Source organism: Antechinus flavipes, chromosome 2, assembly GCF_016432865.1.
Source record: "Antechinus flavipes isolate AdamAnt ecotype Samford, QLD, Australia chromosome 2, AdamAnt_v2, whole genome shotgun sequence".
NCBI classification, from domain to species: domain Eukaryota; kingdom Metazoa; phylum Chordata; class Mammalia; order Dasyuromorphia; family Dasyuridae; genus Antechinus; species Antechinus flavipes.
The window spans coordinates 224857562-224885121 of record NC_067399.1 but is presented as its reverse complement, the minus strand read 5'-3'; the positions used below and the strand labels follow the sequence as shown (position 1 = coordinate 224885121).

The 27560-nt window shown below is 37.0% G+C and overlaps 1 protein-coding gene across 3 annotated transcripts in view; it reads left to right on the top strand.

The window, feature by feature from the left end:
- Positions 1 to 27560, top strand: part of DPYSL5 (dihydropyrimidinase like 5) — a 106986-nt gene that overhangs the window by 52837 nt on the left and 26589 nt on the right. For all 3 annotated transcript variants that reach the window (XM_051976316.1, XM_051976317.1, XM_051976315.1), the window contains exons 3-7: positions 19070 to 19228; positions 22037 to 22216; positions 23015 to 23083; positions 24016 to 24060; positions 25883 to 25958. In XM_051976316.1, coding sequence (XP_051832276.1) covers positions 19070 to 19228; positions 22037 to 22216; positions 23015 to 23083; positions 24016 to 24060; positions 25883 to 25958 — 529 coding nt within the window. The remainder of the gene's footprint in view (positions 1 to 19069; positions 19229 to 22036; positions 22217 to 23014; positions 23084 to 24015; positions 24061 to 25882; positions 25959 to 27560) is intronic.

The following is a 27560-nucleotide window of genomic DNA, read 5'->3' as shown; positions in this document are numbered from 1 at the left end:
TGAAGAGAGCCAAGTCCATCACAAGTGATCATCACATATTCTTTGTTGGTGCTGTGCACAATGTTCTCTTAGTTCTCCTAAACTTCATTTAGCATCAGTTCATGTAAGTCTTTCCAAGCTTTTATGAAATCAGCCTGCTCATCTCTCATAGAACATGATAATCCATTATATTCATATACCATAATTTATTCAGCCATTCCCCTACTGATGGACATCCACTCAATTTTCAGTTCCTTGCCACTTTTTACAAAAAGGAAAAAAAAAAAGCTGCTACAAAAATTTTTACATATATGGGTCCTTTTCCCTCTTTTGCATCTCTTTGGCATACAGAACCAGTAAAGACACAGATGAATCAAAGAGTATGTACAGTTTGATAACTTTTTGAGCATAGTTCCAAATTGCTCTCTAGAATGGTTGGATCAGTTCACAACTCCACCAACAATGTATCAGTGTCCCAGTTTTCCCCCATCCCCTCCAACATTCATCATTATCTTTTCCATAGATCATCTTAGCCAATCTGAGAAGTATAAAGTGATTCTGGGTTGTCTTAATTTGCATTTCTATAATAAGTAGTGATTTAGAACATTTTCTAATATGACGAGGAATGGCTTTAATTTCATCATCTGAAAATTGTTCGTATCCTTTAATCATTTATCAATTGGGGAATAGCTTGCATTCTTATAAATTTGAGTCAATTCTCTATATATTTTAGAAATGAGGTCTTTATTAGAAACATTAGCTGTAAAAAAAATTTTCCCCAATTTTTTGCTTCCCTTCTTATCTTGGAGCATTAGGTTTTTGTGGGTTTTGGGTTTTTTTGCAACAGCTTTTAATTGAAGATAATCAAAATTATCCATTTTGCATTTTATAATATTCTCTAATTCTTCTTTAGCCATAAATTCCTTCCTTCTCCACAGAGCTGAGAGATAAAATATCCCTTGTTCTTCTAATTTGTTTATATGATCACCCCTTATGTCTAAATCTTTAATCCATTTTGACCTTATCTTGGTATACAGTGTTAGATGTTGGTTTCTGCCTGGTTTCTGCCATACTATTTTCTGGTTTTCTTAGCAATTTTTGTCAGATAGTGAGTTCTTATCCCCAAAGCTAGAATCTTTGTGTTTATCAAAACTAGATTAATGTAGTCATTAACTACTGTGTCTTATGAACCTAACCTATTCCACTGATCCATTACTCTTATTTCTTACCAGTACCAAATGTTGACTGCTGTTTTATAATACAGTTTTAGGTCTGGTATGGCTGGACCTACCTTCCTTTCCAGGAGTTTTTAGATACAGGTTCCTGTTGCCTATACTGCAGAGCAGCTTAAAGAATGCCATCTTGGTTCCATGGCACTTGGTCTAGTTAAGAGCACGTCTTAAGGAGTTTCTTTGCGTCTGTAATCTTCCTCAAAGTTCAGAGGATTCCTGGGAAAACAGGTAAATGATGGGGCCTCAGATATCTACTTTCCTCCTTCTTTGCTCTCTGCCAGAGCATATAAACTACTGAGGGCAAAGAGGGAATGGTAGCTTTCTACCCTTTTCCCCTTCAAGGATCTTCTAAAACATACTCACCTCTACCCAGAGAAGATTTGCTGGGGTTTTAGGTACAGAAGAACCCACTACCATCTGCCCTGGAATAGAAATTTAGAAATAGCTGATGGCGATGCAGAAATAATACTGCAAAAATTGTCAATGCTGAAAAATTACCTATGCATATATTTGTAAATAAAAAGCTATTTAAAAAAAAGAATACTTCAAAAGAAAACATATGTCTGAGAAGAAGAAAGCATTAAAATAATGGCTTTCTTGTTATTTTCTGTGCATAATATTGCTGCTCTTGTCCCCAAGCCTTTGGGCTTGATATATACTTTTTCTCACCTTTTTAGCATCCTAGCTTTCTTCAAAGTTAAGCTCCATTGCTACTACATGAGGCTTTTCAAGATTTTCCTCCAAATGTTAGGGCCCCATCCCTTCCTATATTAATTAATGTGTTTTTTACAATAGATTTTCATTGATATCTTTTGCTGTTGCACGGTCTACTTTCCCCATTTCCCTCTCTCCTTCCACCTCCCAGAGAACCATTCCTTATAACAGAATTCAAGAAAGAAAAAAAGAGGAGATGTAACTACCTTTATGGCTTTTGTATTTCTATGGCAGTGTTCTTATTGTGTCCCCCAGTGGAATATATGCTCCTTGAGGGCAGAGACTCTTTCATTTGTGATCTTGTATTTACACAGCACAATGTGTGAGTACTGTGTGCTTAATAAATACTTATTAAATTGAATTGAATGTGTTCCCTGTCTTTGTCCCCACTCAGTAGTCTCTCAGGCCAATCTAGGTCATCATCATGGATTTGGGGGTTATTGGGGGAGAGGAGAGATGAAAGAATAGATGAGGAGCTCCATTCATTGTGGAGGTTCATGGATTCCGTCTGTTCTTTTTCATTTCCAACATAGGCTACTTTGTGTGTGCTTGGATTTTACTAGTTCACATAAAGAGGCCATACTTACGAGGTTACTCTCATTGTATTGCTCTTAAATCGGTAAACCTTCTAAAAGCCTCCTGATACCATATGTAGGAGCTTGGATAATGGATGCTGCCCTTCACCAGTGGGTACCTGATGCAATAGTTCTACGGGCTGCCATGGGCAAACTTAAATAACAGCTTCCTGACCTCTTCTGGGGGACTTCAATTAAACAGTTTATTTGAACAGTAAATTGCCTCTTATCAGTAACTTTGCATATCTTAATGGGGTTGGGGAGAGGGAATAGAATTTTGCCTCTTATTAGCACCTCTTTGTTTGGAATGGAAAGCTTTACTGTAAAAAATGGTTCACTTTCCTTGATAAAAACAAATCCAAGTTATTGCCATGATAAAGTGATAAGATGCACCCTTGGCGCCATTCTGTATTACTTTATCACCAAGAAGAGTTTGTTTATTGCCAGCTGGAGGCAAAATTGTCCTGTCCTCCCCCTACTACATTGTACAGGAGGGACCCTGGCTCTCCAAGGCTGTGTCTGTGGAATGCTGGCTTTTATAGTGCCTGCTGAGCTTGCAGAGGTGTTGTCTGTAACCATGGCAGTGGACTTGCATGTGTCATTCAAGGACCAGGCAACCTAAGTTAGTGAGGTTCAGCAGATGGATGACTAGTTCTAAATACATTTTTTTGGCCCTGGAATTACCTGCTAAAGTGAAGATGAGCCTATGGTTTGTTATAGTGCTATCTTTTGATCTCATGGAGGGATGGCATGGTGTAATAGATAGAACCTTGACTAGCATCAAATGCATGGAAAGAGATTGGATCTGAGATAAATCCTGGTTTTACCCTTTACTGCAGAGTACTTCAGCACTCCCCAAAGTCTGTCAGAGACAATTCATTAATATACACAGATCCCTACTTGGAGAAGAGCCCAAACAGTCCATGTTTCCCTTGCTAATTGGAATTATCTCTTTCTCTCCCCAAACAATTCCCAGTACCATTTTATAGCAATCCTAAAATCAAATTCAAAATTTCATTGCAAAATGAAAACAAAAGCATAAAATTTAGAATATTTGGATTTACTTAAATAGCGAAAGTAAGGTTAATATCTTAATCCCAAAATAGGTTGTAACCATTCCTGCATGAATCTTTAACTTCAGAATTTCAGGCACCCACTGAATGGTCTTGGAAAATTTACTGGTTCCCCTGAAATCTGTTATTTTGCCCACTGAGTAGTCTGTCCTATTTCTTCTCCTTCTGACAGCTATGTGTACGCCTCTCTGAGCTCCTCTTCAAGCCTTGGCCCATGAGCATGTAATGCATACAAATAGGCTCTGGAAATTGGATGTAAAATTTAAATTTCCCATTGACTCCAATACTTCGCTCTTCCTTTGGTGCTCAGTGATTTTGTGAGCTTTGTTTACAGATAAGAGACATCAGTATACCCAAATAGCTAATACTTAAAAGGGAAGCCTTGATAAATGTCAAAGTGAAAAATCTTCACATTAGAATTTTCATATATGGAACACAATAATCACAAAATGACAGTAAAACTCATGGCCAGATAATTGTGGTATTTGTATTAACCTTGTGCTGATGAACTTTGATAGCTGCTTTTCTTAAAAAATGTTATAATTTAAGTACAATGACACTGACCTCTGGAATGATGTTTAACCTTTTTTGAAAGAATTTCCTAATTTGATTGGTTATTGAGATAAATGTAAGGGAAAGAAATTAAACTTCTTAAGTAGGTTCTGTTCTGCTATGCCTGCTTCAAGATCTATCAAATCTCCAGTTCCATAGAACTAGGACTTTGGTTAAGGTTAATTCATCTGTCAGTCAGAGAATCCTTGGACAATTCTGTCTTTTGGGTTTATAAAGAAGTATTGTGACAGAGAATAGAATGCTACCATATTGGAGTCAGAAAAAGCCAGGTTTGTCTCATCTGGCTGTGTGATCTCAACCACTATTTCTGAAATTCAGTGTTCCTTTTTATAAAATAGGGATAACATTGCCCCTTATAGGGTTGTGGTAAGGATCAGATGAAGTACATAATAGTAGAGTTTTTTCAAACTTTAATACTTTAAAATGTCAATTATTATTCTGTCTCACTGAAACTTCCATAAAATAGTAGTGTTCCCTAGTACATATTTTTGTCCTAATTATCATAATCTGCAGTCTCTGGATTCTGACAAGTGGTTCATAATCACTCACATATCCCACACTTTAGAAAGACAGCTTATCAACTCTTCATCAATTCCTGATTGAATATCTCTAGTGCTTAGTATGACATGTGGGCTTTTGAATTAAAAGAGTTTTCTAGGTAATCAGAAAAGCATTTTAATATCAGAATAAAATTACATTGCTGTTTCCTTGAACTCCGATAGGAAATTTTTATACTGCATTACTTACAATAGGGCATCATTAATCCTGAAACTATCAAATGTACCATCATAAGATAGATGACCTTGGCTCCTGAGTGAACTTCTTAGGAATTCTTTTCCCTCATAAGTTCAAGTCCAGATCTCTAAACTCTTGAACTTTTGAGGGCTTTCCTGAACATAGGATTTGGGATTTTAGGAATATTATCTAGGGAAGACTGTGACCTGTGGGGGAGCTCCTTGCTTCTTCTTAAGGAAGCCATTTATGGCTTAAAAGAGAATGAGAAGGAAAGTATTTCCTTCCTTCTGCAGGCCCAATCTGTTGTCAAGAGAAAAAGGCACAAAGGGAAAAATGAGAAAAGAAAAAAAGAGCTAGCAGCAGTCTGTCTGCTCTTTTTTAAGGACAGTAAAAGGGTAAGAGTCTTAGCCAACCAGAGTACCTTGGGGGCAACTTCCAGGCACTGAAACCCATCTCCTAGGAGACACTAAGCTGATGCTTCAAACTAAGCATTTTGTCTTGGGGCAGTCTTAGTTTCTGAGACTTAATCAAGAGTTGTTTTTGGCCCTTTAAAAGGTGCCAGTGGACATACATACACTCTGAGAGGTGTTGTTGTTTAATAGTTTGTCATTTTCTTGGCAAAAATAATGGAGAGATTTGCCATTACAGATGAGGAAACTGAGGCAAGCAGGGTTAAGTGACTTTGCCAGAATCACTCAGTAAATATCTGAACCTGGATTTGAACTCATTTGAACTCAGTCTGTCCAACTTCTTAACTCCAGGTCTAATATTATGTAAGACCCAAACTAAGAGTTTAGGTAGTAAGTTCATCAAATTGATCTCATCATAGGAACTGCACCAGAAGTTAAAATATGTTAAGTGCATATAAGAGGGAAGACAGTATCATGAGATATTGGAAGAGGTTGGGAATTGTTTCTAGGGGATGGGAAGGGAGAATCAGGGAAAGATCACATCTGAGAAGATTTATTGATTTTAGCGAGTGAAGGTTACAGGTGACCAAATGTGCAAATACCCAAAAATGGAGGTGGCAAAAAAGGAATAGGAAACAAGGTCGTCTACCTCTTTGAGCCTAAATTTTCTTATCTGCAAAATAGGGATAGTGTAGTTTACTACACTAACCAGTAAGTCTACTGGCCAAAAAATGAGTGGGTTGATCTTGAGGGACTACTGCTGAACCCACAGGGTCTGGGAAGCTATGTCCATTCACTTTTGTATGCCCAAGCATGTGTTTGAGCTGCTTTCAGTCCTGGGGAGTCTAGTTTTTACTGAAAGGGGAGTAGGTTCCATGTTCTCATGCCGTTTGTTTCATTAAAATCCTTACACCAGTGTCCTGGGAACAAATTATAGTATGAATAAGGCATGGGACAGGTCGTTTACACTGTATACAAAAGAAATGTTAAATATGAGATACACAGAGAAAGTATTAACAAAACAACTTAAAATAGGATTCAATACAACTCATAACTACTGACATATTCTTCTGGAAAGATGATAACAAAAACTTCAGGACACAAAGCAGTTTGCAGAATGATATTTAGACATTTTATATTTCACCTTGGCTTTGCACTGTCCAAACCCCTTCTGTTACGTCTTCTGTCCAGACCTGGATTAATCCACTTGATAATTAAGATTACTTCCAGGGTTCTCCTTCCTTGCTGCTATTCAGCTCATACTTTAAGGGATTTTAGGACCTTGATGAGCCTCTTAAATTTCTAACTTCATCTCCAAGTATGAACATATCCATAGGCAGATTATCCTTAACCAAATATTAAGGAAGGACAAAAATAGAAGACTAGACAGAGGCCCAGGTGCAAGTGCCCCAGTTGAGTCCTCCTGGACAAACTGCCCCAAAGTTTCTATCATTCTGAGATAGAAAAAAGATCAGCCTTTTCCCATCCCTTAAAGGAAATCTTAATTACATAGTATCTCTTAGAGAGTTGAACAAAGAACTGGAGCCAGATGCTGTCAGCATCTCACACCCTTGCAAATGCCATAGTGGATCAAGAGAATCGGAGGGCTACTTGGGGTTTGCTGTGTCATAACAAAACACCAAAGCCTTTCCAATGCTGTATCCCCACAAGGCTGGAAGCAGGCTCCCAAACTCCCTCCCACATGATCGGCCAGTACCAGCAAAGGCATCTCTGAGTGTGCCCCATGCGATGTCCCTTGTTACTGGTGAAAGGGAGTAATGGAGTTTAGACTATGTAAGATCTTCAAGACCAAAAAGAGCATGTCTTTAGTATGGCAGTTATGCAATAGTCGTTCACTGAAATTCTTTAAGTGTTCACATGTCCTGGACAGATTTGTGCATTAGAAATTATATGCCATTATATGGCACTTTTTAAGACTTACAAAAATGTTATCATATATCATTGTATTTGTGCTTTATAATAATTCTACTATGGAATAGTGGGTATTTTTAATTTTTGCATAGACCTGTGATTTGATTTGTGTAGGGAAATCCCAGGATACACAACTTCTTTGAAACTTACAGTCTTAGAGTAATGCCACAGACACTGAAAGTTGCCCAGGATTACACTGGCTCTATTTGTGTGTGTGTGTGTGTGTGTGTGTGTGTGTGTGTGTGTGTGTGATTCCAAGGCTTGCTCTTGGGTCACTATACCATGCTGCCTCTTGAAATATGTATTATTGCTACACTATCCCTATTTTGCAGATAAGAAAATTTAGGCTTAAAGAGGTTAAATAATTTCCCCAGAGTCATACAATTAGAAGAAAGTAGTACTTCAGTGGATTTTGAGCTTTAAAGAATAGATATCCTAATTCTAAGGATAGTTGGCCCCTGTTAGAGTAACTGAATTTAAGAAATGCAAGAATTTGTAGAAAGCATTTTTTAAAATACCCAGAAAAAAACTCAAATGGTTCTGGGATTCATGTAATTGGATTTAAAAAAAAAATTCAGAGAACTTCTCTACATATCTACCACATATCTAACCACAGATGACCCTCAAAGATAAACTGGGAGCTGAATGGGACCGTAGAGATTATCTAATAATAACTTTCATTTTTCCTCAACTCTTATAAAGAATGGAATAAAATTTTTAAAATGGAACCACAGAGAATTTGAATGAACCTATGGAGATAGCTAGGTCCCCTAAAATCTGGGCTCCCATTGTCCAGGTTTATTAGTCTTGGAGATTATCCAAAATTATCATTCTTTCTTAGTTTACTGCCCCTGTGAAAGGTTTACTCTTAGAAGATTTCCATAAATAATAAAAGGATTCTCACAAATGTGGATTAGTTAGTCTTAAGTTTCCTTATAAATAATGAAGGAAGTAAATGCATATCAAATACAACAATCTTATTTCATCCTACATAAAACATAAAAGTTGTAACAAACTCACAGAATCCCAAAAATAGAGAAAACAAATACAATACTCAAAAACAGCACAGGAAGGGAATTGAATTTGGGTTTGCCATTGAGATAACATTTTGGCATTCCAGTAAATCCTCTCAGGGGTTTCTATGCAATCCCTCCCAGACTCATGGTGCCAATCTGTTGTTTGGATTCCCTTAGAAGGCAAATACACTTTAGGGATACCAGATAGACAACCACCAGCTTCCCATCAGACCTGCACTGTTGAAATAACTCATGTAATATTAGAAAGCAAAATACAGGCAGCATTCTCCATCTGGTGACTTTAAAGTCCCTTTCTGTTCCTCCTCCTGCAGGGGACACAGTGGATGCTCCTTTTTCTTTAAGAAATATTTAGCTTCCAATTAGGAAGCCACCATAGTAATCTGGAGGGTCACACAGAATTTGTTTTAAAAAAAAAAAAAAAAAGGATGATCTGAATGAGTCAGTGTTTTTGAAAAACTGTGCAGAGGGGCATATGTGTGTACATATGGATCCATGGGTAGATGTATAGCACAAAGAGCACTATATTTTAAGGGAGCTTTAGGGAAGACCTTGGAGGAGCGTATTGCCTGAAACCAGAAGCTAGAGATTCTTAAAAGACTTAAGGAAGGAGAAAAAGTATGAGAGATAGATAACCTGTGCAAAAGAACAGGTCAGAAGATAGAATCACCTGTGCAGGGAATATCAAAAAGGCCATTTTGACTAGAACTAAAATAAGAGGAATAACAGGAAATTGATGTGGGAAAAAAATAGGTTGGAGGCAGTCTAGGCTAGTGAATAGAGTTGGCTTCATTACCAGACAACCTGGGCTTTCAAGCCTCATACATGACATACACTGGCTATGTGATCTATGGCAAGTCATTTAAACTTTGAGTGATCAAGGCCAGGGATGTCAAACTGAGATACAAACAGGAGTGCCCATTGACTTAGAAAACAACATGGGAATATTACCTATGCTTGTTGTATTTTTATTTATTTTATTAAATATGCCCCAATTATACTTTAATGTGGTTCAGCCCCGCTGACATCTCTGATCTAAGGCACAACACTCTAAGGTTATAAATTGCAGACATTGTCTGGGTAAAGAAAAATTCTCCATCCTGGAGTTCTCTATATCAATTAAGTCACATCTTGCTTGAGTGGCAGAAGTCCCTGTACCTTTCTGTTTGGAATATTTGTTATGGACCTTCATAATCCACTCATAATAATATCCTCATAATCATCAACCTTGTCAGATAAATGTAAATGCAAATTAATTTCAGGAGCAAGAGAATAATAATGGGGGATTTTGGAAATGTTCCATGAAGGAGATGGTACCTAAGCTGTTCCTTGAAGGAGATCTTGAAGGATGATGATGATGTTTAATGGTTTTAGTTTTGTTCAACTCTTTGTTGATCCTGTTGGGATTTTCTTAGCAAAGATACAGGAGTTGTTTCCCATGTCCTTTTCTCCAACTTCATTTTACAAATGAAGAAACAGGTAAGCAGGGTTAAGTGACTTGCCCAGAGTCACAAAGCTGATAAATGTCTGAAAACAAATTTGAACTCAGGTTTTCCTGATTCTGGGCATAGTACTCTACCACTAACTGTCCCAAAGAAAGCTAACAGTTCTAAGAGACAGAAGTGAGAAAGAAGTGTCTTCTAGTCATAGTAGCTGCACCCTGTACAAAGGTAGGAAGATAGGAGATGGAATGTAGAGTTTGGAAAATAGTCTATATAGCTAGAACATAGAATTCACAAAGGAGAGTAATATGAAATAAGGGTGAAGGTAAGTTAGAGAACTTTACTGTAAGCGTCCTGAGGAATTTGTCAGGCTGAGGAGTTTGTATTTAATCTTAGAAGCAATAGTAAATCACTGACTTTTTTGAAGGATATGCATTTAGCATCTTTTTTTGATAGATTGCTTGTAAGAATGAAGCACTGGAAACATGGAAATCAATCAAGAAGTTATTGAAATAGTTCATGTGAGAGGCAACAAAAACCTAGATGGAAAAAATGGAAATAGAATTGAGATTTGACAGCTGATTAAATATTATATGGGGGAGAAGGGAGAGAGGCAAGAATCAAATATATTTCCAAGGGTAGATGTGCCTTTTGACAGCAACAGGAATCTTTAGAGGAAGTATTAGGATAGAAAGGCAATGAGCTCACTTTTGGATATGTTGAATTTAAGATGATAATGGTGCATTCAGGTGGAGATGTTCCAACATGTGGGTAGTCATATAGGACTAAAGTTCATATTAGAGATTAGACCTGATATGTAGATTCGAGATTCATCTAAATAATTTTTTTTTTCTGATAAAGGTCTGATTTCTAAGGTGTGTATATATGGAACGGTCAAATTTATAAGAAGAAGAGCCATTCCCTAATAATAAATAGTAAAAGGATATGAATAAACATCTTTTAAAGGAAGATATCCTAGCTTGCTAATAGCCACATAAATTTTAAAACAACTTGTAATGTACTTTATATCCATCAGATTGTCTAAAGTGACAAAAAGAAAAATAACAAATGCTAAAAGGGCTATGGGAACTTTACAGTTGGTGGAGTTGTGAATTGATCTAATCATTCTGGAAAGCAATTTGGAATCACGTGGAAAAGACTGTTCTTTGACACAATAATACCACTACTATAGCAGGTCTATTCTCCGAAGGGAACAAAAGGACCCATATGAACAAAAATATAACAGCTTTTTGTGGTAGCAGAGAATTAGAACCTGAGGGGGCTATCCAACAATTGAATAGTTGAACAAATTATAGCATATGAATGTAATAGAATACTTCTGTGCGGTAAGAAATGATGAAGGGTATATAGTTTCAGAAAAATCTGAGAAGACTTGCATCAACTTATACAAAATAAAGTGAGCAGAACTAGAAGAACAATTTACATGATAACAATAATTCATATTGGATTCATATTGAAACACTCCATTCACCTCCAATTAATGGACTCAGTGTGGAATAATGCATTCTTTTCTCTTTTTTGTTTTTTTGTTTTGTTTTGTACATGGCTAATGCAAGATTCTGTTTTCATGACCATATTTCTAATAAAATTTGTTTTAAGCCTTTAAGTTTTAAGTCTTAGGTGGGGGAGGAGAAAGGGAGGGAAGTCAGAGATAAAAATAAAACTGAATTGGAGTCATCTGCATAGAAATCATTGAATCCATGAGAAATGATGAGATAATTAAGGGAGAGAGTATAAAGAAAGAAAAGAGGGCTTATGAAAGAGCATTGAGGAACTTCCATGAATAGTCAAGAGGTAGAAGATATTCCAGGAAATGTAACTCAGACAGGTAGTAAAAGAACCAAGAAACCAGCAGAAGAAAGTAAATGACCTTGTCATAAACTGCCATAAGGTCAAGTATAATAAAGATTGAGAAAAAGGCTAATAGATTTAGCAGTTAAAAGACTGTTGGTAACCTTGGAGAGAATAGTTGTGCTCGAGGGACATGATCAGATGCCAGATCACAAGTAATTGAGAACAGGCCAGTTTGGCTTGAGTTCAGAGTATGGGAGATGCCAGATTGCAGAGAGTTTTGAATGCCAGGCCTTTAAGGTGTTTGGGATTTATTAGTAGGTGACAGAGAGCCCTTGAAATTTTTTAAATACTGAATTGATATTATCAGATCAGGGCATAACAATTAATCCTGAATTGTAAAGAGCTGGTTAAGTTGTTCTGGGTCAGGCCTGACTCAGGCTAGTCCAGTGGCTCAGTTTTAAGATTGTAATGAAATGAGTCACTTATAAACCACTTATAAGTAAGTCTTGGTTAAATTAGCAATTGCATGGAAAAGATTGTTCAGTGAGGATACAATAATAGTTCAGACGAATACAACTACCCTTATCTTCATAAGGAGATAGATCCTCAACAAGAAGGATGTCTTAATTGCTACAGCAACATGGAGTTAGTTTTTGAAGCCCTAAGAACCCTTGCACAACTGATCAAGTAGAAGCTACATCCAATGGTTTGAGCCTTAGTCTCCAGGACCAACTAAATCTCAAATAGAGTTTCAAAAACCTAGCTCTGGACTTCATGGGATATGTGTTGTTCATAGCACAGAAAGTATTTCAGTGATCCAAGGAGTAAGTGAGGGCCTGGTTTAAAGTGGTAGCAATGGGAAAGGGTTAAATAGATATGTAAAATTTCCCAAAGAAAATTGACAGGACTTAGCAACTTCTTAGACAGAGCAGGTAAAAGTAAGGAAAGTATCAAAGGTGGCATTAAGGTTTTGATCTAAATTGACTGAAGAATCATCCAGGTATTTTGCTAAGCAATTAGAAATGTGGATCAAGAGGTTAAAAGACATATTTGTCAGGACTAGAGATACAGATTTGGGGTTCTTCCGCACTGAGATGGCATGGAGATCTCCAAAAGGAAGAGTCCAGAGATGGAAGGAGGGACAAGATGGAACATTTAAAGGTGCCTTAACCTGATGGGGGCAGGTGGTATTTGAATCCTTTTACTTTGTGAACATTCTTTATGCCAGCTCCTCAGTAATTTTTAAAAAAATTCTTAGCAAGTTTTGCAATGAAAAGGAAAATGCATTTTCTACTGCTCTCTGGACTAATCTCATAGGCACCTCATGTTCAAAAGCCCAGAAGTAGCAATCATGGTCACTGCCAATTAGACTGTCTTTCCTTTTGAAAGCATATTTAGTCCCTTCAGTTCCTATCCTGCTGAATGCTTCCCAGAATTTTTAAAACACAGACAGAACTACACAAATTTGAAATGCCCCCTCCCCAAAATTTCTTCTCTTGAAGGAGGTATTCTGTGTCTCAAGGTCATGCCTTGGAGAAGAGACACCTGTAAGTTTCCATCATTTTGTCCCTATCTTTATATTTGGCTCTAAATGCTATTCAGTAGATAATAAATTGCTTAATTAATAAACTGAATATAGCATGGTGCCTGGAATATAGTATGTGTTTAATAAATATTGATTGATTAAAAGTTGTGAAGTATTCTCAATATTAAATTCAGTAATTTTCAATTGACTAAGTTGATGTTTCTATATAGCACTTTTTAAACCTTCAAATGCTATATAAATGTGAGGAATTATTATTGTTACTGATTCTCTCCACTTGTCCTTTGTATCCATAATGCCTAACAAATTTTTAATAAACAGTAAGTGCTTAATAAATGCCACCATCTCCATGAATAGATTCTCCCTTCCCCACTCCTCAACTTTGTGTTTCTCATCCCAAAAAAACTTTTTTATCTATTTTGTATATACATATGTATGTACATTTATTTCCCTCTATAGAATGTAAGCTCTTTGAGGGGGAGGGACTGTTTTCCTTGTGTTTATGTATTAATTGTGCATAGGTGCTTAATAAATGCTTGACACTTATTAATGATTAGTTTCAGCACCATCTCTACAATTGCCCCCAAACTACCACTGGGTGGCAGTGGTGCTATAATCTATGAGGTTTTATAGAACAAACAACTTTGAATTTTATGCTGGGTTATCTTATACTCAAATATTCCAGTGCGTGTGGGACCTCATCAGATGGGGGCCTTCCCTCCAATGATGTAAACCACACACTATCCTGTGCTTGCCTTCTCTGTGTAGTTCTCATCCATCTCCCCATAAATTCACCTGGCAGGATTAATCCATGTCCTGGAAGGCTTCCAGGTTATTTTTCAACATGTATGTTGGGCACCTGGCTATCCATAGGTTATTCTTGACTCAACAATGTGAAAAAAAGTATTTTAGAACAGCTGATATTTAATTAAGCATGAATTGTTAAATCCTATCATTTTAAGTACCTGCGTTGACATTGAAAGAATTTTTAGGCAGTTTCATGTAAACTGGAAAGAACACTAGTCTTCTGCCACTTACTAGCTGTGTGAGTTTGGGCAAATCACTTTCTAAGTCTGTCTTCTCATCTATAGACTAGGATTAATAATACTTATACTACTTGCCTGATGGGGTTAGAAAAACTCTCTTAACTGTAAAACACTCTAAAAAAAAGGGAACTCTTGCTATCTTCAACTACCATCATTAAGAGCAATCCACTCATCCTGAGATAAATGTAAAATTCTACATTTAGGCTCAGAAAACTCAGTTACTTGACCACTTTCATTAACTTCTATTGTTCTCAGTTTCCTCATCCAGAAAGAGGAAGCAGATGAAAGAAGGATAAGGAACAGTGGTCTGAGAGTCAGGAGCATCTGGCTTTGACATTGATTTACTGTGTGACTCTGGGCAAATCCCTTAGCCCGTCTGGGCTTTCAGCTTCCTTATCTGTAAAATAGGGATAATAATATCCGTCTCACAGTATTGTTGTGAGGATCAAGTGTCAAGCATTTTATAAATCTTAAAATATTCCATACAATGATGGGATTAGACTAAATAAAACCTCTAAAGTCTCTTCCATTTCTAAATCCATGCTCTTGTGATCCTAATAACAATAATTATATATATATTTATATATATATGTACATTTGCCATATGCCATATTGAAGACCATTGGATGAAAATAACAGAGAGATAAATTTCAGTGCAGTGTAAGGAAGAACTTAATAACCATTAGAGCTGTCCATCACTGGAAAGGGTAAGATCTCAAAATAGTCTGTCACTGGAAAGCATTCAATAAGGAACTGACAAACAGGAAAGGCTCTTGCATCAGGTAGGAAGTGGATCTTTATAGGCCCCTTCCAATTGCAATATTCTATGAAGTTTTAAATAGAATTTCATAACTGCTCTTGAAATAATTAAAACTGACCTAGAATTGAGAAGTACTCTTCTAGATAGAGATTTGGAGACTCTGCCAAGGTCAGCAGCAGAGCTGGAGCAAATATAGACCTGTTTCATACCTAACTACTCTCACTGCCTATAATGCTTCAAAGTAATTCTTCAATCAAAGGCAAAATCCTCTTTAGCACAAGGAAGACGATTGCTTTCTAAGACAGGTGCCACATAGAAGCAGGTGACCTTCTAGTTATTTCGGAGAGTCCTTTTCTGACCTAGCAGTGATATGACAGCCGAAAAAAGAATTCTTTTAATTTAAAAATGTGCCAAATAAAATAATCCTTTCAGAACCTCTCTCTACCATTCAATGGGAGGAGGACATGCTATGGTAGAATGCTACCTGTTCAGATCAGGTAAAGAAAGAGGAGGATGGTAAAGTACCAAAGAAAAATGGGGGCAATCCAGTCATTCCTAAGAGATGTAGGATAGCTTAAGATGTCCAGAAGGGCAAGGACAAGGTCATAGTGTTCTAGAATTTTAGATTTAGGGTTAGAAAAGGCCCCCTTGGGCTATAGAATTCAGCTCCCTCATGTTGATAAAGAAACTCAGGCTGAAAAAAGTAAAGTGATTTGGCCAGCAGGTGTTTGAGGCAGTATTCAAGTCTGGGTTTCCCTGACTCCATCTACTCATCTTCTGCTCTATCTTGCTGCCTCAGTTAAGAAAAACTCTTGGGTTTTAATAGATTCAGTTACTTCTGAGGCCATGACACATTAATTGTTAGCCAGCCTTGTGACAGTCCACAGATAGAGCCAGCCTTCTTCAGGATTGCAAATGATCTGAGTACAAGTGAGAGATCATGATGTATTGGAAAAATCCTGTACCATGACATCGTCATGGTAAGTTCTTAATAAATGCTTATTGAATACAACTTTAGGTGTATCATTTAACATTTCTGGGCCTGTAAAATCAAGGGCTTAAACTAAAGGAGCTCAAAGATTTCTTCCAGTTCTAAGATTATGAGACTACAGGTGATTGTTATGACTTAGTTTTCTCCATAACACATTTATTAGGATCTTGAAATGGCAAGTTTTTCTTTGTATTCCTATCCCAATCCCTTATTGTTGGAACACTGGCATCTACTTATTAGAATGAAGAATTTGGGGAGACTCTGCTAGTCTGTGAATTGAGGGTCCAAACCTTCTATAGATGAGACTTTTTTATTCCTAATGATTTTGAAGATAGTCTCCCTCAATTTATCCAAAACCTACCTACTTATCTTGAGTTTCTTCTCAGTGTCTCAACACAAGGGAATATGTCTGAGTTTTAAATGTTTATGTATAAATGTATCTAGTCTTTCATGTAAACATATATTCACTCTGTCTTGTTTATTTTCGGTTGCCAAATTATCATCAAATTATTTTTAAAAGAAATTAGAGATATACTGATTTCTAGAATATTAGAGTTATTTGGACATCATTAGACATAAAGAATTCATTTCATAGATGAGAGATGGTAAGGCTAAGAAAAGTTAAATGATAAAGCTAAGATCACATAATTATAGCAGCAAAACCAATCAGGCAACTAAACCCTTATTATGTTTGTGCCAAACACACTGATAGGCACTGGAGATAAGGTGATTTAAAAAAAATAAAACAATTCCAGTCCTCAGTGATCTTATATCCTCTCTAGGAGACAGATTTGTCCATATGTCAGAATACAGAAAACAAATACAAAATAAACACAAGGCAGTGTAGACAACTGTGATGGTCAAGAAAGGCTTTTTAAAAAGGTAAGAGATGATACTTAGTTTCACCTTGAAGGAAGTCAAGAATCCCATGAAGCTTTGATGAGAAGATAGTGCATTGAAAGTGAGAAGAAGGAGAGAATGAAGGTAACCAAACTTTTGGGGATGAGAGATTGAGTATTATGTATGAACGACAAAGAGAAGACTATATAATTTTGGAAGCAGAATAATGTATAAGGTAGAAAAAACAGGTTCTTTTCAGACTGTAAAGAACCCAGGTCTCTTGCCTCCAAATTCCAGTCCAGATTCCTTTATATTTTTTTAATTGTATTTATCTTTTCATTCATTTCTCTAATTATTCTTCTCAATCCCTTCTGGTGATGTGATATATGCCTTTTAAAACTTGAACTTTTCCCTTTTAGACATTCCTTCCTTATATATTTTACTTCATTCTTTAAGAAAAGTAGGATTCTTTTTTTCAACTTTGTATTTTTATTAATTGAGTCTATTCTTAAAATAGACTATTCAACTGAAATACTACTTGTTCTATTAAATTGAAATGAAATTTAAAATAACTAGAAATAGACATGGTCAATGTAATGTGGAGATAATTTTTTTGCTTCACCATATCCAAATAAGAATTTTATTTCTATATCTAGTAATATTCTTTCCATTGTACTACATAGCCTCACTGCAAAAACAAAACAAAACAAAACAAAATGGGGCAGCTAGATGGTGCAGTGAATAGAGCAACAACCCTGGAGTCAAGAGGACTTGATTTTAAATCTGGCCTCAGACACTTAACACTTCCTACCTGTGTGACACTGGGCAAGTCACTTAACCCCAATTGCTTCAGCAATAAATAAAATAAAATAAAATTTATTTTTTGGGGAGGGGAGTAATCTTTTATTTTTTTATTATAATAATTTTTTATTGATAGAACCCACGCCAGGGTAATTTTTTACAACATTATCCCTTGCACTCACTTCTGTTCCGATTTTTCCCCTCTCTCCCTCCACCCCCTCCCCTAGATGGCAAGCAGTCCTATATATGTTAAATATGTTGCAGTATATCCCAGATACAATATATGTTTGCAGAACCGAACAGTTCTCTTGTTGCACAGGGAGGATTGGATTCAGAAGGTAAAAATAACCCAGGAAGAAAATCAAAAATGCAAAGAGTTTACATTCATTTCCCAGTGTTCTTTCTTTGGGTGTAGCTGCTTCTGTCCATCGTTGATCAATTGAAACTGAGTTAGATCTTCTCTTTGTCAAAGAAATCCACTTCCATCAGAATACGTCCTCATACAGTATCATTGTTGAGGTATATAATGATCTCCTGGTTCTGCTCATTTCACTTAGCATCAGTTCATGTAAGTCTCTCCAAGTCTCTCTGTATTCATCCTGCTGGTCATTTCTTACAGAACAATAATATTCCATAACATTCACATACCACAATTTACCCAACCATTCTCCAATTGATAATTAAATTAAATTTTAAAAGGCTTATTTTAAAGACGGGAAAAGGACCTGTATGTGCAAGAATGTTTGTGGCAGCCCTCTTCATAGTGGCCAGAAACTGGAAACTGAATGGATGCCCATCAATTGGAGAATAGTTGGATAAATTGTGGTATATGAATGTTATATGGAATATTATTGTTTGGTAAGAAATGACCAATAGATTGATTTCAGAAAGGCCTGGAGAGACTTACATGAACTGATGCTGAGTGAAACAAGCAGGGCCAGGAAATCATTACATACTTCAACAATGATACTGTTTGAGGATGTATTCTGATGGACTTGGCCATCTTCAGCAATGAGATATGAACCAAATCAGTTCCAATGGAGCATGAATAAATTGAACCAGCTATGCCCGGGGAAGAACTCTGGGAAATGACTATGAACCATTACATAGAATTCCCAATCCTTCTATTTTTGTCCGCCTGCATTTTTTATTTCCTTCACAGGCTAATTGTACACTATTTCAGAGTCCGATTCTTTTTGTACAGCAAAATAACTGTTTGGACATGTATGCTTATATTGTATTTAATTTTTTTTATTTTGTATTTAATTTATACTTTAACATATTTAACATATATTGGTCAACCTGCCATCACGGGGAGAGGGTGGGGGGAAGGAGAGAAAAAGTTGGAACAAAAGGTTGGGCAATCATCAATGCTGTAAAATTGCCCATGCATATAACTTGTAAATAAAAAACTATATTAAATTTTTTTTTATTTTAATTTTCCTGTTGAACAGGAAGCTGCTTGCATAGACCAAATAGCTCTTTACTCTGCTAATATGAATGTTACCTCCACTTTGTTACTGTGCAATGAGGGCACGACTAAAACTTCTCATCTCTCTTCTTTTTTCCCACAGGCTGCACTGGTAGGAGGAACAACTATGATCATAGGCCATGTTCTACCTGACAAAGAAACATCCCTCCTGGATGCCTATGAGAAGTGCAGGAACTTGGCTGATCCCAAAGTGTGCTGTGACTACTCACTTCACATGGGAATCACCTGGTGGTCTCCAAAGGTAAGTCTCTCTAATTAGATTATAGCTGTCTCCTGATGTATATTTCCATCAACATTTTAGCCTGTTGTTCTCCAGGGTGTTTAATATCTTTGTATACCTGATCTTAGAAGCCATCTACACAAAACAAAAGAAAAATCAGCTCTCTGGTTACGGGAGAAAGAAAAGGGAAAAGGGGACAGCTTTTCCCCTAAAGTTGGTCAGAATTCCCACAGGATGGTTTTCCATTACATCATACACTCTTGATATATTCTATATTGTTGAGACAACTTAAGGATATGAATTTGGATATGACTGTGACAAGGACTGAAAGTTATTAGTGCAGCACCTCCTCTGGCATACTTTCCCAAATACCCTTAAACTCACAGATTGGGACTTACTCTAACTTGTATGAACTCTTACTGGCAGGTTTCCCATTAGCAGTCAGCCAGTAAAGACAATTAGCCCTTAGCAAAGCATTGACTGAGATAATGTAAGTAATATTCTCTCACATAAATCTGGGGCATACTCTGCCACAGATACAGACATTGTGCTTTGGAAGTATGGCACGTATTTTAAGTATGACGATACTAAGGCACACATATAGGGAATACCAGTGGCTCAGCTCACAACTCCAGAACCAAGTACTCATGGTTGTAATCTTCACAAACCTCCAGTCTGGGCTTAGCATCTCAGCTGGGCTTCCAGTGTATGTTGCTCTGTGTCAAGATTCTTAATTAGAAAAGTCAGGTCTCTCAAAGCCACAGCCAGGGCCCTTCTCTGGGGCCAGAGTCCCTCCACCAGCAGCTCCTTCCTTCCTTGAGTGGCCGTGCCTCTGAATCTGCATCTACCTGTAGCATACGTCTGCTCCATTAAATACAATCTCATCCAGTGGTTGAATAGAATCTATTCTTTAGTGATGTGGCTGATGGGGTTCTAGCAGGGGAGAGTGGGATAGCCCCTCCATTACTCCAAGAAGTTCCTTTATAGGGGCCAAGTTTTTTTTTTTTTTTCCATTGTCAGCTCTACTGACAAAACTCAATACAAAGATAACCACTTGTCCTTTTAAAGGAGTCTTGAGGCATGGCCGTTTTTTTTTTAATAACTAAAAGGCATTTATTTTCTTTTCTCCCACACTAGGGGACAAGAAAAAAGAAAAAGAAAACCTGATAAATTTGCAATCAAATTCCCATGTTGACCATGTTCAAAAATATAAGTCTCCTTCATCTGTAGTCCATCAGAACTCTATCAGTATGAGTAACTAAATTGCTTTTTGTACTGGTGCTTATGTAGCAAAATAACTCAGTGGGTTAAAAAGAACTGAGGCATTCCCCTGCTTCCTGCCACACTAAAAAACCTCTCTATTCTGGAGCCACACTGTAAATTGGGTTTAATACTAGGGAGCAAAAATTCTCCTGAGTTCCTACAATACATAAGACTTGCTAAATGTCTTTAGGGACCCTTATAACATCCAGGGAATCCAATTAGAGATCTGTTCTTTCTCCTCACTGAGACAAGGAAGCTAATAATTTAAATAGAAAATAAAGCCCCAAATGGATGTGGAACTTCCAGACAAGTGATTAAGTTCTTGGGATTGATTACTCAAGGTTACTTAGAGTTTCAGGCAAACAGTATCTTATGGATTTGCAGCCCCTAAGTATATCAGACAGGTTTCCCAGATTCAAATCACAGTAAGTCAAGAAGTCTAGGTCTGCTTAAAAGTAGGAGAAAGAAAATGAACATGAGCAATCTCTGTTTTCTGCCACTGATAGTCATTTTGGATAAGTACATACCTAAAATATTGGTTGTATCTAGGTATACAACCAATATTCTAGGTATGTATTCATCCAAAGTTGGTAGTCATCCCTTTGGGGAGCTCTATAGATACCAGGCTGTTCTGGGAAAGAAGGAACCACAAGTTGATTTTCTTCTCTTTTGTCCTTTCCTCATTGTCTTTATCTTAGGAAAGGTCTCTGTAAGCCCCCAAACAGGCAGTAGAATTTTTATCAAAGTGATATCTACTGATTAAAAGTGTGTAATTGAATTTGGAAATAAATGTAATCCCCAGACTTGTTATCCATACTATCTATCCATTCCTATCCTCATAATAGGTATGGCAATATGAGAGATATTGAAGTATAAGCATAATATAGCAACCTTACAAACTTCTCCAAAAACTAGTCAAACTTATTTTTAAAAGTGTCAGAAAATTATTAATTATTATATAAAACAAGAGCAAGCAGGATTCCTATAATGCTAGGAAAAACAAAGAGAGTCCTAATGAATTAGAGCTATCAAGGTGCCACAATGGATAGAGTACTGAGCTTGGAGTCAGGAAGATGACCTGATATCAAATGTAGCCTCAAATCCTTCCTAGTTGTGTCATTTAACCTGTCTGCCTCCTGTTTCCTCAGTTGTCAAGTGGAGATAGTAATGAAACTTACCTCACAGGGTTGTTGTGATGCTCAAACAAGGCTCAAACATGAAGGGATTAATACATTTTTGTTCCCTTTTATACTCTTCCCGGGTAGAGAATCTCTGCTGAGTCCCTGAGATGCAAATATATCCCAGTTAAAGCCCCATCCTTTAATATTATTAATAATTGATATCAATAATCAATAATAAGGATGAAGAGGACAATAATACTTGACAGTTTTCAGACTTCTACAGCAGATCTATGAAGATCGTTTCCCTATTTCTGATAACTTCTCTGTGTCTCAGGCACTGTAAAGGACTTTTCAAAGTTCACACAGTTGGTACATACTACAGGTCATCTAGGGCCCCATCCTTCAAATTCTTGAGTATGTAATGTCGATCCTTTCCTTCCATCAGGTGAAAGCAGAAATGGAGACTTTGGTGAGAGAGAAAGGTGTCAACTCATTCCAGATGTTTATGACCTACAAAGACTTATATATGCTTCGAGATAGTGAATTATATCAAGTGTTCTGTGCTTGCAAGGATATTGGTGCGATAGCCCGAGTCCATGCTGAAAATGGAGAGCTTGTGGCCGAGGCAAGTATAGAGACAAAATTCAGAAAGGAGTGGGCAGTGAAGGTAGATCTGGTAGTTGGACTCGTCAGCGAGGCATCTGAATGAAGAGTTTTATGGGTCTAAGTGCTGCCAACTAGGTTGTAAGCTCTTCAAGTTTAAAGAACCTTTCTTTTAATTCTTAAGTATCTCCCTTGATACCTGTTTAAATCACTGTGTGATATTTAACTCCCTTATTTATTTTTTCTTAGGTTAAAGTCCTATCCCAATACCTCATTGTGTCCTTAAAATGACACTGTGTTCACTCTGGGTTATACCTCCAAACTCTAGTAGATCCTAGCCAATTGAAAAGACTTCAAATATAAACCTAGTGTGGACTATATAATGTTCTTGTTCCATAAGGACCAGCCTTGCTCTAGGTTCAGAAAGACTGTGTACACTGCCCTGGTCATGGGATGGTTAATTTTTCAGTGATAATCATTCTCCAAGATCATGTATCAGTCTCGAGAGAGGTTGTATCAAAATAGAAGGAAGATTCATATTGATGAAATCCCCAAACCCTGATTTATTATTTCACCTGATTACTTAGAACACATTTAGAAAAATAAAAGACATGTTCAATCATTTAAAAATGTGAATTGAACAACCTTATTGCAAAAGCCCAAACCTAAGCCTTAAGGCTTTTTTTTTTTTTAAAGAAAAATAATGAAGAAAAAAGGAAAAGTGCTGAATTTTTGTATAGTTCTGCCAGCTCAGTTTCATTATTTTCTTCTCAGATTTATCTTAGAAACAATTTCCAACTCTTTCTTTACTATTATTTAGGGTGCCAGAGAGGCATTAGATTTGGGCATTACAGGTCCTGAAGGAATAGAGATCAGCCGTCCAGAGGAGGTAAGAAAAGTTTGCTGTGGATTTTTTTTCCTATCATCCTTCACACAGGGATTTAGAATGTTATGGGGGTTAAAGACACCGACAAATATGAATTGGATTTTACGTATTTTCCTCTTTATGGGAGAGAAAATACCAATTGGCTACTTCACAAGCCTTTTTATATTCTCAAAGTAGCTTAGTGTGTCCTAAATGATAATTTAGCACAAGTACACCCTAAAGCTTTCCTGAAATTTTCTGAGCAGCGCCATAACTAGGAATTTTTGTGCTTAGCCAAATAATTTGGGCCCACGTTCCCTCAATCAACTTTATCATTCATAATGTAAAAATAATGCAAGTAGTGACTGAGACATTTGACCTGGGAGTTAGAACTAATGATTATTGTAGCAGCTCATAGATGAATACTACGGACCAAGATGCTAAACTCTGTTGTTTCTAAAGTCTATGTGTTACATGTTTACTCTCTTTACCTTTTGGTGCCTTGGAGTAAAGTCTCCATCACTGTATTCTAAGGACAGCTCTGACTCAGAGGAAACTGGAACAGCTTTCAATTGACCCTTCATTGAGAAACCATTGCCATGAACTAGGGGATAGTCTGGGCAAAATTGTATTTAAGAAGGAAGAATGAAAAATATCAGAGCCCTTCCCTCCTCCCTTTGGGCTATTATTGAAAAATCATATAGCTAGAAAGTATTGGAAGAAGAAATCAAACCCCTGTCTCCTGACTCAATGTCCAAAGGCCTTTGCACATATATGCAAAGGAGCCCAGACAATTATGGAACTATAAAATGGATGATCTCTGTAATATATATGGCACAAGCAAACGTATAGCACTCCATGACACTATATCTAACACAATGCCTTACATTAAAAAAATGCTAGATTTGGGCGGTGATGAATCTTGTTTTCTTCTTGTGTTCTGTTTCTCTAAACAGTTGGAAGCCGAAGCGACCCACCGTGTAATCACTATTGCTAACAGGGTAAGCAGCATTTCCTCCTCCCTCCTGGGATCAAAATCCAACCATCTCAGCTTGCAGAAGTTATAAGAGCTGCCTTTTATAATTTAGTCTTCATCATTCTCAAATACTTTGTTTTGTGTCCCTCTGCTGCCGCTTCTCTCAAAATATAGCCCCCAGTCAATACTTCCATTGTAAGGAGCTGGTTAAAGATAGTGAAGAGAAGGAGAGGGACAATAGAAAGCATAGGGGAAAGAATTCCAAGCTTGGAGATTCCTTTCTAGTACAGGCAGTTTTCATGATGCCTGACTCTTCCTACTACTGGAATCCCTCTCTTTAAAACTCATTTCACTTTCACTTCACTTACTCCCCAGCTGAAAGTTATGACTCCTCCATAAAATTTTCCATAACTCTTTGGACCTCTCCTTTGAAATTAATTGCATTTATAGAATGAAAATTGAACAGACAGAGAGATAGAAGTGTCTTTAGAGATAGATGAGGATCATCTAGTCCAAACCCCCCCCCCAATTGTACAGATAAGGAAATTGAGGTTTAGTTAAGTAACTTGCCAAGATCACACAGGTAGTAAATGGCAGAGGCAGGATTAGAAGCAAACTCCTCAGATTCTAGATCCAGCATAATCTGGACTTTCATCCCTGCTTTCATCCACACTGCTTTCATCCCTATTATAAGAATGTAAGCTGCTTGAGAACAGGATTGGTAGCTTTTATAAAGTCCCTGGTACTTTGGATATGTTGGAACTTCATGTTTGTTGTATGGATTGGAAAATAAAGACTGCATCAATAAAAGTAGTATTTTGGAGAGCCAAGCTATCTGTCCACTTAGTTTTTTCCTCTTTTAATAACTGTAGTTTTAATCATGAGATTCCTCCCAATTATAACTTATTCCTTGTTGAAAGGAACCTCTGGAAAGCCAAGAGAAGGCCCTTAATTTTATAGATAAGAAAACTAACGAAAGTTGATTTGTCCGAGGTAATAGAATAGTATGGTAAAGTAGAAAAAAAGTTCTGGATCCATAGTCATAGAACCTGGGGTTCACCTGGTCCTTCTAATTTTTAACTATGTTTCTTTGCAGATCTTAATTTCGTCTTTTGTAACATGAGAAGAATGGGAATCAGACTAAATTACCTCTGTAGTCCTAGCACCAAGTCTAGGATCTAGTTAGTGGCAGAGCTGTTCCTAGAACCCAAATCCAAAAGCAGGCTTATTTGGGCCAAACCCTGTGTGTTGGAGTTTGATTTAGGATGTATTTTGCCTAATTAAAATGTCATCTGTTAGAGATTAGTTAGCCCTTATAGTTTCTGATGTCTTATATGCCATCCACTGTGTTTAATCACAACGCTTTATTAGTAAATTTCAAGTCACATTCAGATACTCTTTTATGATAAATTATTTATGTCTATTTTTTCATATTAATTTTCATAAAGTCCATTTCTGACAAGGATAGAAAATGGACAACTTAAATACTTAACAATGACAATAGTCAGTCAATCTTTCACTAATTTTCCCACACAGAATGAGCTCTATGGCACGGAACAGAGAATGGAGTTTAAGTAGGCTTGATTGGTGGTTATCAGTCTCCTTGTTTATAGACAAATGATTCAAGCACAATTTGAGTTCTTTCTATATCAACTGTATGGGCAGGGCACAAAATTGCTGGGTCTGCCATATCCACTATGGGGAGAAAGGAGACTGGATATCCCCACAGTCCTTTTGGCAGTAGAGTTACTTTATCAATGTTATTGTGCCTATGAAAATGCTACCTTCCTCCTATGCCTGATTTGTTGAAAGATTTATTGTGTGAGGACTGTTTCTCTTGTGTTTAGACTCATTGTCCAGTTTACCTGGTCAACGTTTCCAGTATCTCTGCCGGAGATGTCATTGCTGCTGCTAAGATGCAAGGTAAGTCTGAAGGCAGGAATGGAAGATAAGGCTGATGAAACATAGGTTAGGTCATAGGATTTAAAAAGTGATTGGAGTCAAGGTTGGCTGGCTTCTTTCTTTTACTTCACAGGGGCCAACTTGGGTCTGCTAGGATTTCATAGCACGTTGAGATCTCCTCTCCTGTTTTTCTAATGACCCTTTTCTTCCAGTTATCTTACACTGTCCTGGATTTGGTCAGTTGGGGGTAGCATTCCCAATGCCCATGTGTTTAAAGAATTGTATACTCATACATAAAGAATCTGTGATTTCCCCAGTATGAGATCTGTCTCGTTCCACCAATCTTACCTGTGACTCATAGGCTCATAAAATCATCATTCTAAATCTGGAAACCCAATGCCCATCCATTCCAGTCCCTTCCTTTGACAAATGAAGAAAATGAGGCTTTAAGAGTTCCAGTGAGTTGTCTAAGGTCACAAAAACAACAAGTAACAGAGTTTTGGGATGCTTTTTACACTGAAGCAAAATCTGAAGTTTTGAAGTACACGGAAGTTAAACAACTCCCCTGAGGTTCTATAACTAATAAATGTTAAAAGTAGATTTGGAACTCAGGTCTTCCTGACAGAGTTCAGCCCTCTTTCCCCTACAACCATCATGGTTCTAGAATCAGAGTGATTCATGGGTAATGTTCTTCAGTTGTTTCTGACTCTTTGCCATCTCTTTGGAATTTTCTTAGCAGAAATATTGGAACATTTTGCGATTTCCTTCTCAGCTCATTTTACAGATTAGGAAACTGAGGCAATCAGGATGAAGTGACTTTTCCAGGATCACACAGCTAGGCAGTGTCTGAGGTCAGATTTGAATTCAAATATTCTTGTCTCCAGGCACAATGCTCTATCCACTGAGCCATCTGTCTGCCTCTAAGGGTTACTTAAAGTCATACAGATAGTCTTGTAAGTGGCAGGACTTGAACCTTGCTCGTCTTAGAAAGCATAATTTATTTGGATATGCATGTTCTGAGAGCAGTTACAAATTATAATAACATTAATAATCCCCTTTATCTTCAGATTAAGAATTCCTTCTATTTTATACACAAATTATGAGGGAATTTTTGCTAAGGGCAAATAAGTCTTAAGAATATCATCATGGCTGAGTGCAGACTTATGTTTTAGTAAAAATAGTATAATTAGCTCAGAGAATTTAGGCAAATTCCAATTTGAAAATGAATTTTGTTTCCATCTGACCCAAAACCAAATTCCTCAAAGTTCATTTGTGACTTTGACTCCCCCTCCCCCAGAAACATATGCTATAAATGAGGGAAGGTGAGGGGGTGTGTTAGAAAGAGGTTTCCAGCAGCTATTTGGGGAAACAAAGCAATAAAAAGTTTATCGCTTCCCCAAATAATGTATTTTTGAATGCCTACTAGACACAAGGCATTGAGGGAGAAGGGGGTTCAATTCACCTATTTTCCAGAATTAAGATTTGTCATTCTTATCCAGCATTTTGTTCAGTTTCCTATATTCTCTTCATTCACATTAACTAGCTAAATTAATCCAAGTATAGAGAAAAGTCCAGACTTCAAGGCTAAAATAAACGTTCAGTTTCTCATTAGATACTTCCTAG